Raw genomic sequence first — 14,910 nt, forward strand, 5'->3', positions numbered from 1 at the left:
AATTATCAGAAAATGAAAACCAATTTTTCTGGTATGATGTGAGCAATGATGATATATCATACATAACTGAATAATGACTTATGAGCATCAATAGGATATTTTTGAAAATACACATTTTGCATGTTTTGAAAGTTTATTTCAACAGCTAAATAAATAAAATCTTATTATTTAATATATCATAAGAAAAACCAAGATAACATAAAGAAAACTATAGGTAGCATGTTATTAAAATATAAATTCATGCAACAGAAATAATAATAATAAAACTTTGAATTGTTTTAAAATAAACTATGACTTTTTAAACTAGATCCACAAGTATCAAATAATCTTTGCAAAACTTTAAGAACTTATGCTTCTGAGAATTTAAGGCCATGAAAGTAGTTCTGAAAACTATCATCATAATAATAATAATAATAATTAAAAACATTTCCTTAAGATAAAACAAATGTTTACTTTAAAGAACTTCATTAAGATTATTTTTGTTTATCATTGTTATGTTGTATGGTTTTGTTTTAAAACAAATTTATTCAATAAGACTTATTTCCTATTTGTAACTGAATTTTTTACTAACTTTAACTTGATATGTTAGTTTTGAAATTGTGCATTTTTATAACACAAGACTATTGTAATATTTTCAAAACTTCAGTATCAGTAAGACCTGATATATAAAATTTTCCTTTCACTATCCATTTATTAAAACTTTCAATTCCTTTCTTACCTTGGTAAACTTCCAATTATTAAAAAAAAAAAAAAATTGAAATAAGATCTTCATATTTTAATAGTTTCTATATACTTTTTGTTTGACTAAGATTGGCATTTTACATATAGATGATTGTAAGTACAGATTCATATGCAATCACTATTTGAATGTAATTAAATATATAAAATGACAACATATGTGGCACAGAAATTGAACTTATTGCATATTGTCAACTGTCAAATATAAGCAAATTACTAATTTCAACATTTTTAATGTCATACTTAATTCAATGCCTCACTAAGTAAAGGTGTACAATCTTATTAGAAATACTCTGGATAGGGCTCACAAAAACTTTATTCACTTAGAAGAATGGAAGATACGATTGTTAAGATACAATTTAATCAAGCATAAAAATAGGCTGAACCATTGCCAAATAAGTAACAGCTATGGCTTACCAATGGAAATTGACGATCATATCTTCCAAAATTGTTATCTCACAAAAACGGTTATTGCACTATCATAAAACTTTAAAAAAATTACCTTTTTAATGATATCAATTCCATTTCTATGCAAATATCTTTTTTTTCTTATCTTCTATCTTCTATGCAAATATCTTTATTTAACACATTTTTAAATGTAATACACAATTTGTAACAATTAATTCTTAATGCTAACATGAAATTCGAATTAGTCAACAAAATATTCAATCATGTGCTTTAGGCAAAATTAAAATTTAGAAAAATGCTTTCTTTGGATATTATTTTCATAGTAGGATTTTCACTTCTACATAGTGTAAGTATATACATTTTTTAAATTTGCCTACATTATAATTTGTTTTGATTTATTGAGTTAAATTAATATTTTTCAAGTCTTGTCAGATAAGACTTTTTTTTTTTTTTTCCAAATATGCATTCTACATGAATATTGAATAGTAAAAAAAAGTCAATAATTTGAGCAAACATGGTAGTCACCAGAGGTGGGCAAGTAAATAAAATTCTCACTGATTAACTACATGAAATTATCTTTATATGCATGATGGTATCAAATTTAGTTATTCAGGTAAGATAATTTATTAATATTTTAATTATTCTAACTTTTAATAATTCATTATGTGAATTTGATATTAGTCAACTAACAGATATGTTAAAAAAAACTAGAACAAATATTAGGAAAAAAGAAGTAAACAATCAGACAAAACAACTTAACATAAAAGTAAACAGTAAACCAAAATGTATTTTGTTCTTTTTCGTTTTTAACATAATATTTATTTATATTACACCAGTGAATGAATTTCAAAAAGAAATGCACTGAAACCATAAAAATTCACATTCCATTTCATGACTGTTATTCTTTGAAAATTGTTTCAAAAAGTTATGCAACAGGATGCAATTATTATTATTGCAATATAAAATCTGGGATTTTTAGCAGCAAAGGCTGTCATCGACGAATGCCAGAGAGGAAGGAGCAAAACTGATAGAGAATAAGGATTGATAATTTACAAGCAGATACTGTTTTCAATTAATAAATGCAAGTTCTTAAGATTTTGAGAATTTGAAATTCAGAAATTTAAAATTAATTTATGATTTATGAAACTGCAAAAAGAATTTGATAATTAGAATAAAAATTAACAAGAATTTTTTTTTCAAAAGTATTAATTTTCACTTCAATGAAATTTTTCAATAAATTATTCTTATTAAACACATTACATATATTATTATTTAATAATACCTGAAGATTACTTCAGAAATAAACCTACAATTTACTGTTTTAATGATTAGAACACTGAGTTATCTTAATTAATAATATATTTTCATTTCAACTTTAGCTTCAGTATCTTGAGTAGCAGCCATCTCAATATACAATTGCAATAAAATAAAAGTTATTCACGACATTTTTTTTTTTTTTTTCATTTTGATAAATGCAAGTGGTAGTGGTGGGGGATTTGATCTAAATTTTTAATTCATTATACCTCAGAAATATTTTACAATTTTCTTAAGCTAAATTGCAATATTATTTAACCAAAGAGATTCTAAGTAATCTTTTTTCAGCAATGCGATAAAATTCGAAAAAGGAAGTTGAAAGGATCATTTCAATGAATTATGGACATTTTACACAAAAATGATACAAAAGTGGAAATATTATATATAGGGGGAGAAAAAGGCAGTTACAAATCCTAAGTTTGTGAATTTTTTTGACAAATTTATATAAAATTCGCAATATATTTTAAATAATTCCAAATAACTCTGAAAGTGATAATAAATAGTGAGAAATATAATAAATAAATGATAAAAGCTAGGTACTGAAATAATAAATAATATTTTCTTTCATTAAAATGAAAATATTTTAATGAAAAAAATGCTTTCGGTTCAAATCACAAACAGAAAAAAAAAAAAGAAGAAAAAAAAGGAAAATGTGTTTAGAGTATGAAAATTTTAACTTGAAATACCATTCATAATTCAATTCCATAATGAAGATTCTACATCAACATGATTTAAGCTCTTTTAACTTAATTACATTTAGATAAAAATATTTTAAATAAGAAATTCTAAAAACAAAGTAATATTTAAAAGAATAAAATTATTAATTACAATAATAATATATACAATATTAAAACCAATACAATTAACATTACTTTTCAACTAATACCAAAATATCAAACAAGAATTAGCATATGATTTTTAGAATGGTTTTTCCCTTCCGGTTTTAGTAACTAATTATAGAAAAAGAGTTGAAGAGTGGAATTCTAAGTGATGATAAATATTCCAATTATGGAGATAAAAAATATATTCTACTAATCCAAGTTATAATAACAGTGCTATACACTGTTAAGAAAAGATCACAAGACTGTAAATAGATGTATACTAAACAGAATTAAAAGTTCAAACATGCTTTCTAACAGTGAAATATATTGCCAATACAATGGTAAGAAGCATAATTGTAGCAACACCATATAATATCATCTTCTGCTGTTTAATTCTAGAAACAAATTGATATATTGCATAAATAAAAAGTGCCAATAAATATTCAAATTATGTAATAAATAATATATGTTATAATGATTAATGTTTTGAATATAAAGGCATATATTTCATTAATAAAATATTGCAAAAAGGTTAAAAAAAATCTGAGTTAAAAAATATCACAATTTTAAAACAGAAGTTAGATATAATATAGAGCATATTAAATTATGCCTATAATATATAATATAGTTAAAATATACAATAATAAAACAAGGCTTCACTTACAAGTTTTAAGTTTAAAACACAATTTTTAATTTCCTGCCCAATAGACAATTTCAAATATTGTTGTAATAATTTTCCCTCAAGTATAAATTCTTTTGGATTTAATATTGCCAATTTATTTTAATAATTACAGCATAACACAGTTAGTTAATTATCTAAAAATCTTGTATGCTTTCTGACATTGAAGGCTATTGATGTAGCATAATAAAATATTTTAAAGTGAGAAAATGTTCAATATTTCATATTTATTTTACATAACAAACCAAAGCTCTTATTAATTTATTATGAAAGTTATATGAGGATAATACATGAAAATATTTTTAAATAAGAAAATAGAGACATATAAAATCTTTATTTGAAAGAATTCTTACCCTCTTATCATTCCATTTATGATACGTGAACTTCTACCAAGATCATAATTTGTATCTTGGAGCTACAAAGAATAACAAATTTTATATGAAAAAAATCAAGCACAACAATGAATACATAAAAAAAGTCAAAGTATATTCAGAAAGAATACTAAGAGTAGAATGAAAAAGTTTCTTATAATATGATTAGCCATTCAGCATTAAGTTATATTTAATCATTTTTTAAATGTCACATATGATAATATTTAATGCAAATATGACAAAGTCATTACTGACAAATGAAAATAAATTCTGAATGGCAATTTATATTTTTAGATTCTTGGATATATAGATATAATAATACAGATTTATTATATGTATATGTAGAAAAGCAGAAGGTGGGTATCAATATTTAAACTTCTTGGCCAATCATGCTAACAACAAGCAAAAAATTTGATACAAATTGTAATCAAAGAGATGCTATGCATTACTTCAGATTACAAAGATTTAAAAAATTCCAAGTCTGATTTGGGGGACAAAAAATCAAAGTTTAGATGACTTATTTCACAAAAATTCATCTTATGGGAAATTTTCAAGAGTTGTGTAAGAAAAATTGATACAAAGCTTAAATTTGTAAGAAGGTATAAAGAATGCATAGTACAGATAATTGTGAAGTGAAATTCGAAACTGAATCATAATAAATGAAGAGTGGTATTTACCAGATGCGAAAATTGAGCATTTATATATCCTTAAAAAATTCTGAACAAATTCACTAATTAGTAGATAGAATTATGTAGCTTTACATGGAGAGAAAATAATATATCGTGATCTAAAGTACAATTTATTTTGCCAGTCATTCAATTAATCTTTGAATGCAATCTCCTATAAACACTCATATTAATATAAATACTTACTCTAGATTTTGACTTTTTAATTGTTTCTCGTTGTGAGCTAAGATCTGTAAGAATTTGACTTCCTATTTGTTCTACAACAAAAAATAAAAACATTTCAGTTTGTTAAAAACATATTCAATACAAAATAAAAATGAATTCAAATCATTTGTAACAAAAGATAATGAAAGAAAAAATAACATTTTCCATCACTGGAATTAATTGCAGAAAATCCTTTAAAATATTCTTATGTAAAGGTTTAATATAAGATCTAAAGCTAATATTAAAAATTTATAATTTTAATAACTTTTTATGAATTAGAAAGAAGATATAATTATACTAAGACAAAATTAATTAAATGTACACTTAACTGAAACAAGAGCATTTATTACTAAAACCGACTCAAAATTTCCATATTTTTCTTCAGTTTTTTTTTTTTAGCTCAATATCCTTTTAAAATTATTAATTTTTAAACGGTATTAAAAGTATGTTGGACATGTTTTTACATGTATGTAAGTTGAAAGACACTTTACATATTCATATTTAACTAAATGGAAGAATTTAAAAATGTAAATTTTCATTTGAATAAATTAAAATCCTGCAAAATTTCAATTGATTTGATTATGGCATGATAGAAGAATTATAAGCACACACACTAATTCATTTTATAAATATAAATGCAGATTAAATATTTTGCATTAATAGTTCTTTTTTTTTTTTGTTGCTTAATATATCTCACTGGCAGAAATAATATCTGGTTTTTTTTTCCCTTTTCTTGTATCAAATAGGAAATGGTAACATAAAATGCAATTATTTAATTATTTTGAGAAAATATTTATAAACAAAAATCAAAAAATTAATCAAACTTTATTTGTAATTGTAAACAGAATATTTTTTCAACAAAATTCAGGACAAAAAGATAAGTTTAAAAATATCAGGAGAAAAATTAAAAAGAACTAGCAATATTTAATTTTCAATACTAAAAAAATTTTCCTCTTAGTTCTCAATTCTAAAAGCAATGAAATTCAAATATTTTAGAGTATTAGAATTCCCAAAGTTTATCTATTAAAAATAAGAAAAGCCTCTACCTCTCCAAACACTGTAATGACATCCTGTGTTCTTAAGGTGTTGATATATAAAAGAAGATTCCATTTAGTTAAGCTATTAAGTAAATGTATGCTTAGATATTCTTTGAGACATCTAAGGAAATTCCCCTAGTCACCCAAACTCATATAGGTGAACATCTCAAATGAACAAAGTATGGTTAAAGGTATTCAGTCAATCAATTTCAAGGGCTTCTCATAGTTTCTTTTGAATAGGCATTTAGGGTTTTCTAGCATTGATATAATGTAGTAAATTATTTTATCAACAATTTTAAATTATTTAAAATTTATAAAAATAAATGAAAAATTGGTAATACTGAAAATATTTATTGTGTAATAAACAGACCATAAAAATTGTAAAATATTTCCAAAATACAGATATAAAAACAAAACTGAAATGAAAGTTTCTGATTTGTTCAACAATTATTAACAGATATTACATTCTTACCATTTTAAGAAAATTAGCATTGTGAAATAATATGGAAATGATATATGATAATACGAAAGTTTCCATCATATTGTTTTAAAATTCTATAAACATAAGTTATTGAATTCTTAATATATATATATATATTAATCTCACCTGCTTCCACAGCTAATTTGTATCCACCTTCCAACTGCCTAGATGAACTTTCTAATCTTTCTGTATTGTCTAATAACCTTTGCTTCTAAAGTTCATAAGAATAAAATTATTTTTTTATAAATGAAGAATTACAGAATTGATATTAAAATAAATAAAATCTCAATGCCTAGTCTATTGGACTATTCATTCTGATCATAACTACATTTATTAATAAAATAAATACAATTATTTACAGAATTAAGGAAAGGCAAAATAAAATATTAAGTCAGAAATACTATGTTACATCATTTAATAAATTTTCTCTTTTACATTCGAAAAACTTAATTCCAAGAAATTCAGAATAGAGTTCAAATTCACAAGTATTCCATAACATTTTTATATCTAATCTGCAAATACAATGTATGATTTAAAAAAAAACACACACAGTCATAAATATATTATACCTGATCATCTTTCACATAATCCCCTTCGAATAATTCATCTCGAAGTGAATTGTCATCCCGAGGATTGGTTCGTGCTTTCTACAGGAAAATATGATAATATGTGTAAGGTAATAACAGACAAATACATAAATTTAAAAAAATGCAGAATGGTGATCTATTGTTAGAAATCTAAAATTGATTTATAAATTATCCAAACATATATCTAAATAGAATACATGGTTTAATCTATTAACATACAACTTAAAACTAATTTAAAGCACAGATTTCAGTAAATTTCTCTTAATTATATTAAAACACCAAGAAAAAAAGTGACTATGTAGTAAAATGAAATTTAGGATTGCTTCTTTTTTTGTCTTAAAAAATGAGAAATGATAAAAGGTATTTAAAAAATTATTATGTGTATATACATATAAGATTTTTAAATTATACAGCATATAAACCCACACATGCACATATTATAAACTCACACAAACATTACTTTTGAGTTCCTTCCATTAACTTGGCAATAAATCAAAAGTAAAAAATTAAAAAAAATGACAATACTTCTAAAATTTTGATGTTGAGGTCACATACTAAATTTCCTTCATCTAGCTCATAGTATATTTGATTTATCATATTCACAGAAAAATCAGCATGGTTCCAAAAATAGATTAAAAACTCAGAGGGGTCTTTTTTTTATTATGACATTTTCTTTCTTTTTTTTTTTTTTGTGTGTGTGTGTGCACTTAGAATATGAAAAAGTAACACGATGAGTATCAAAAAGATTTATATGAAAAATTACAAAAATATAAATTTTATTCAAAATAAATGGTAAAATTTCATAAACCAATAATTTTTAGATTTTATTGACATAAAAATATAGTTATCATGCTAATATTCTAACACAGTTTATAATTTAATTGAACAAAATGTTAATGTACTTACATGATAGCTTAACTAAAACATAAAATGGGTCAAACATCCAACTTTATAATTTTTTTTTATATATATAGAATGAAAAAATATAATTTTTAAAAATCATTACTTTAATCAAAGTAATAAAGATTTGACACAACAATATTTGCACAATTATAATAAAATATGGAAACAAATCCTATGAATATATATAGAAGTTGCACATAATAATATACATAATGACTTCCACATCTCTAAGTCATTTAAATAATGTTTCTCCCAATTAAATCTGAGATTTATTGTGGGTTATAAAATTAAGGACGAAAGGGGGAAAAAAACTTATAATTTTGTTAATTGTTTCAAAGAAAGAATTTATAATATATACATATTAAAGAGCATAGAGTTGGGTTGGCAATGGAAGTTATAAGCTTATTATTTTTTAAAAAGATTATTATAACTTTTCAATGGTAAGATGCACACGCTTATTTTGAATTTTTTTATTTATTTAATTTTATAAAAGACGCAATTAATTAGTACGAAGTAATATAATTTTCATAATTTCTAAAAGCTGTTTTACAATCTGGATAATTAAAGATTCTTAGAATAAGATTATCTGATAAGAAAATTATTCTTAGAAGTGTACTTTCTTTATAGAATACATGTGGTTGCAATTTTGAATAATTTAAACTAAATATACTCATATTTATTAACTACTGCAATAAATATCCAAAACCTTTATGTTGCATTGCTAAGCATGAATAGAAAGAGCAATATTTTATATTGTGAGATATTGTGGTTTCATATTTGATGACAAATATCTATACATTAAACATTTATCACATATTTATAATATATATATGTGTGTGTGTGTATGAAATTAAATAAATATATAAACTTATATATCCTTCCATTAAGAATAAGAAATTATGTATAAAGCTAAGCCACAATACAAAATAACTATAAAAATTTAGTAGAAATTCCAAAAATAAATTTTGCATTAAAATTGACACAAGCAGAAAAACTAATGAATACAGAAAAACAGAATATCTGTTTTGAATTATATTAATGTGTTCAAAATTTGCCTGTTTTGTATCCCAAAATGTTGCTTTCAGCATATATTTTAGCTTCTTTCAAGCAAATGGAAAGTTCATTTGGTTTTCAACTATAAAACTGAGTTTCTGCTTATGAATGTAAACATAAAATACTTAAAAGAAACAAAAAAAAAAAAAAAAAAAATGAAAATTCATACCAATTCTTTATCTAATAGTGAGAGTTCAGCAACATAGCTCTTTAACCGAATTTGATATTTCTGGCGCGAGGCAGGTGGCATGCCTTTTACTTCTAAATCCATTTGTTCTAGCTGTTGAAATGAGGGGAAAAAAGAGAATACATCAGTTTAAACACAAGTATGCAAAACCAATTTAACATTAATAAACCTTAAAGTATAAGACACATTTAGGTTTTCAAAAAGCAGAAGGTGATCAACTTTTGGATTAAAAATAAGTTCAATGATTATGTCCATTGATAAAAATAATCATTCAAAGATTATGCTTATTATACAAAATAAGCATAAATTTACTACACATTATTAATGGTATTTAGCTAATTTGTTTGAAAGACTAATATATATATATATATATATATACACACACAATGTTTACATGTCTTATCTATAATACCTGTCAATGTGCACTACAACTAATACTCCATTATTTCATAGTTCAGTAATAACATTTTAACCAATATTTTATAAATTCAGAGAAATGCAAACAACTATTTGGTGCATAAAAAGTTTATAATGCAAGTTTTAAATTCTCTCACTAGAATTTCCTTTCAGTCTGTTTATCTGATGAACAAACTAATATTCTGAACTAATCTTTGATATCACTACTTTATCAATTCATCTCATTTCATAGTTCAATATATTGTACTACTTTAATGAACATTCAAATCTCCCTTAAAATTATTCACTATTTAAACTAACTACTAACCACAATATTTATTCATACTTAGAAAATGTAATTCAAAACAACTTTATTTGTGATTCTCTACATAATATCACAATTAATAAATTTAGACAGAAAGAAAAATAAATGAAAGAAAAAGTAGAAGATTTAAACTGCTAATTTTAAACTTACTATCATATTTTTCCAAATAATCAAAATTTATAATTACCAGTTCATGGGCTTCTTCCATTTGCCTATCCACTTGACTAATTAGCATTTTCTTTTCAACTGAAGACAAAGAGAAACATTATTAAAAATTATTATCTTCCAGTTTTTTTCTTAGGATAAAAAGATTTCACTATAAATATTAATAAAAAGACACTTTTAGATTGTTTTGTTCTGAATTTTAAATAAATGATTCAACACAAACTAATCAATAAACAAAATATTACTGAAAATTTATATATAAGTGATTTGATATATGAACAAATCAATGTGCTTATACAAATTATGAGACTCAGCAACTGTTCAAGAATAGTTTACATTAATAAAAAAAATTGGAATAAAATGCCTTTTAGACATTGTATTCTTAGAACATGCAGGGTTAATCTTTAATTATATATAATTACTATTCTCTTTATAACAATCTTAAAATTAGCATAATGATTAGTATATAAATAATTCATATAAAATATTTTGGATACTGATCAGTTCACCTCTTTAAGTTTAGTTCTTCATACATTTATACGTACGAGTTTTCTTCTGCTGTGCTCACATACTTAGAACTGTTCTCTCAGGCGAAATTCCTAAAATAAGAAGAAATGGATGGTTTCCCCTACTCATGATTGGTATAGAGCCAATAAGCCGAGGCAGTCCTTAAATCTTCCTTGTGATAGAAAAACCAACACTTGCCTGTCGCGCCTTGCCAGTGGCCACCTTAAATGTCTTTTCTTCTCTCAGGGTGAAAAATTTTACCCTCTTTGCTGGACTGTTTAGGATTTCATTGGGGAGAAATTTATTCTTCTCCCTTCCTCGTTTTTGACTTTCTTCTTATCAATGGATTTTTGGATTTGGTCTGATTAAGTCAGACCATGGAGATTAGCAACAACAACAACAACATACGTACGAGTACTTCTTAATTAAATATTAAAAAGCTTAAAATATTTTAAATGACTAATCTGCAAGGTGTTTAAAAATTTATTTTAAACTTTTAATTTAAAATAACAAGAGCAAGAATTTTCGACACTTGCTAATTGTTTAATTAATTTTTAAAATAGCATGAAATAATTCAGCATTTGATAGATGTTTTCTTTAAAGTTCAAATGGCAGAGAATTTATTCTTGAGGATTACTAAATCATATAAAAATACTTGGGAAACTCATAATAATCAAGTTTAAAATAGTTAAATTAATTTTTGATGTTAGGTGAATTCAAAATATTAAATAATATATAAATAATATTATAAAAAATATTAAATATTATAAAAATATAATAATAAAATTTCTGAAATTGTAAAACAAACCCGTAATTGGAAATGTGTTTAGTTTCATTTTCATGGGCACAAGAACATAAGGAATAAAGTCGAGTTTATAAATAATGTTTTTTCATTTAATTTTTGAAAAAATATAATCCTATAACATACAGGTTGATATAATTATAATTCATGGAATTAGAAAGTAATTTCAATAGAATCCTCAATCCCCCCCCCTTTTTTTGTTACACAATTAAATATAGAAAAAATGTATTTGAAATACTGTCATACTAAGAAAACAGAATGAACTGTCATTTACAGGTCTTGGTGTGAAAAAAAAAAAAAAAAAAAAAAAAAAAAATCAAACCTTTAAAAAGAAAAATAAGTGTTTCAATTTCAATCCTTTCCCCTTTATTTTCAAAGAATGGAAAATTCTAACATCATAGGGAGTTGAACAAAATTATATATTAGAATATCTATGGGTGATATTACAAGACTTTAATATACACTTCTCTCAATACGAAGTTCACATGAACATGGTACAAGCCATACTGAGATAACATATAACTTTGGATCAACTTCAATATAAGTCTCATTGACAATATTTTGTATTGGCAACTTTATTTACCTATTAAACATTAAAATGTAAAGACAGGGTTTTATAACAAAATATAGATTACAAGATGAACCAAATGTATAAAGTCCCTAATACAAAATATGGCCAATTGAACCCGTCTTTTTTTGTAACATAGGTCTGTAGTCAAAATTCAGCCAAATTTTAACAATAAACATTAGTGTAGACAGTTACAGATAAACTGTAAAAAAATCAATGACAATTTTGCAATAATTTTAATATTATTTTTATATGCTGGGTAACCAACACATTTGATTTACATTACTGGAGAAAATATATAATTATAATAAAAATATTTCCATATTTAAACAAATTAAATATAGAAAATTAATGTAAAATGCTATTTGTAATCTTTCATATGACAAAAAGAACAATGTTTTGCCTACTCAAAATAAACAAAACATTATATCAAAAAACAAACCATTATTCCATGTTTAAGTAAATACTACATAAAGCCTATAACAAGTTTAGTGTCAATTTAAAGTGCTATAAGTCATTCAAAGAAACAAAAGTATGTAAATATGAATCCTACATCTATATCAAAAGGAATAAAGAGGCAATCAGGTATTTCAAGATTTAATCCTTCTAAACAGTGATCAAATTATTTTGATATAATTACAGAATTTATTAAACACAGCCAATCATCAATTAAGACTTATAATATTATATATATAAGGATTTATATTTACTTTATATTACAATTATTACTGATTACACAATTGAAAGATATTTCACTTTCATAGTTTACAAAACAATTCAGATATACCCCCTAGTATGTCAATATCTTTATAGTCAAATTTGCTTGTTTAAAAAGCATTTTTTTTTTTCTTTTTTCCTTTTCATATTTTGATTTAATTTACAGAAACTTCAAAATACGAATATCGAAGATATTTAACAAAATAAAGATAATTGTTTAATCCATTGAATTGCATTTGTTATAATACTATAGCTGAAAACATAATTTCCGGAGTTTAGTGGTTTTTACTTGTTAAGATAAAAACGAACTTTTTCAATTTAATAAGAAATGCAAAACTTTGTTTCGAAACGAACGCGTTCGTGTTTCATTTCTAGAAGAAGTAGAAAGTCCAGATATTATTTCTAAAGTATGAACATAATGCACTATAGTTCCTTTCCTAAGTGCACGTATTCTTTTAATAAACAAGAAAATTATGAGGAATATAAAATTTTAGACGTGAAATTGGTTTAAAAAATTTCACTGGATCTTGAATAGTAATTAGTTTTAAAAGGCCTAAAGCAATAAAAAAAATATCGAAACTGCACAGAATAAATAAAACAATACCTACTTCCAGATAAATTATTTAAACGGCTAGTTTTAGCAGTAATTTCAGCTGATAAAGCTGCATATTGTTGCTCGAACGATTCCATGAGCGACGCCATCTTTACGAATCAAAACAAAACTGAGTTAAAACGTCAATAATGCCAATACTCACATGTCATTACAAAGAAAAACAGAATGACTCATAAAATAATTTTCAAAAATAATTTTTAGAAAATTAGTTCTTTTAACATATTATTAGATTTAATTTTATTCATACTATTTTTAGTTGAAAAAAGTGCAGTAAGATATGCTGAAAGAGCTTCAGTGAATGATTTCAAACTAAAGATCTAAGGATAGAATAGACTTTTCTTTATAGTATGATTACTGGTTTGTGCTTGTGCAAATCCTGACTTGGAAATGAGTTTTCATAGCGATTGCGTATTTTTCAGCTGCTCATTATCCTTTTCTTTAAGTTAACATTAACCAATAAATATTTTGATATATTTTTATTTCTTTTGTTTTATTTTTTGTTAACAGCAACATTGATATCAACAATCATCTAAACCATTTGGCTTCTATGTTAAAAGTCAAATTAAAACTAGTTTCATTACTTTGTACGAAAGATCAACTTTTATGTTCTTCATTCATGGTTACTATCTTTATAATTACTGATCTATTTGGTTGTTTGAAGAATTCATGACACAAGTAATATTCAAGTAAGTCCACTTTGGGCATACCCATAAAAGAAAAGATTTTTTTTTAGTGGAGTGATACATCAGTATTTTTTTTTAAAGTTCGCCGGTGAAGAATTGGCTTGGTGAGTGTTGGCTGCTAAAACCGGGAAATAACAGATAAACTATGATGCACAAAACGACTCAGCTACATTTTAGAATCTGTGGTCCGATCTAGGATCAGTTTCGAACTCAAATAGCACCTAAAATATATAATTAAAATGCTGTCGCTGTTATATTGAAACATATTTCAATGATTGTTACAAATGAATACTAAGCTGTATTTTATTCTTGTATCTTTTAAAATAAAAAAGGTATTTAATGTTTAAAGAAAGCAAAAATTTTGCCAAAGCATTTTTGTGAATGCTCTGACACAGATGAATGGTTAGATTGGCAACCTATAGTCACAGTGATTCGCCGCCACTTGGTAAATCAAAATTCAAGCTCTTTCAAAAATTGATGCAGGATTTTAGTAATAAATGAGATGGTAAATCCTTATCTGAGAATTTTAGAGTCATCTGCGATGAGGCAAAGGTTAATATATGGGTGGAAAGGGAAATCTGTGTGAGATCAGCGCTCCTCTGAGGCATACCTGCTTTTACGTTACATTACTAGGGGGAAAAAACCCACCCCATGAATGATTGGCT

General features: G+C 24.5%; 1 protein-coding gene across 1 annotated transcript; it reads right to left on the reverse strand.

Moving 5' to 3' along the window:
- Window positions 1-1,310: 1,310 nt before the first annotated feature.
- LOC129964022 (vesicle transport through interaction with t-SNAREs homolog 1A-like) lies at window positions 1,311-13,669 on the reverse strand. Its single transcript, XM_056078683.1, has 8 exons — window positions 13,558-13,669; window positions 10,378-10,436; window positions 9,452-9,562; window positions 7,309-7,386; window positions 6,866-6,950; window positions 5,204-5,274; window positions 4,314-4,375; window positions 1,311-3,676 (listed from the first exon to the last, which is right to left on the reverse strand). The coding sequence occupies exons 1-8, from the start codon at window positions 13,649-13,651 to the stop codon at window positions 3,580-3,582; spliced, it is 657 nt and encodes a 218-aa protein (XP_055934658.1). The 5' UTR covers window positions 13,652-13,669; the 3' UTR covers window positions 1,311-3,579.
- Between the last annotated feature and the right edge of the window lie 1,241 nt (window positions 13,670-14,910).

This window comes from Argiope bruennichi, chromosome 3, assembly GCF_947563725.1.
Source record: "Argiope bruennichi chromosome 3, qqArgBrue1.1, whole genome shotgun sequence".
Lineage (NCBI taxonomy): Eukaryota > Metazoa > Arthropoda > Arachnida > Araneae > Araneidae > Argiope > Argiope bruennichi.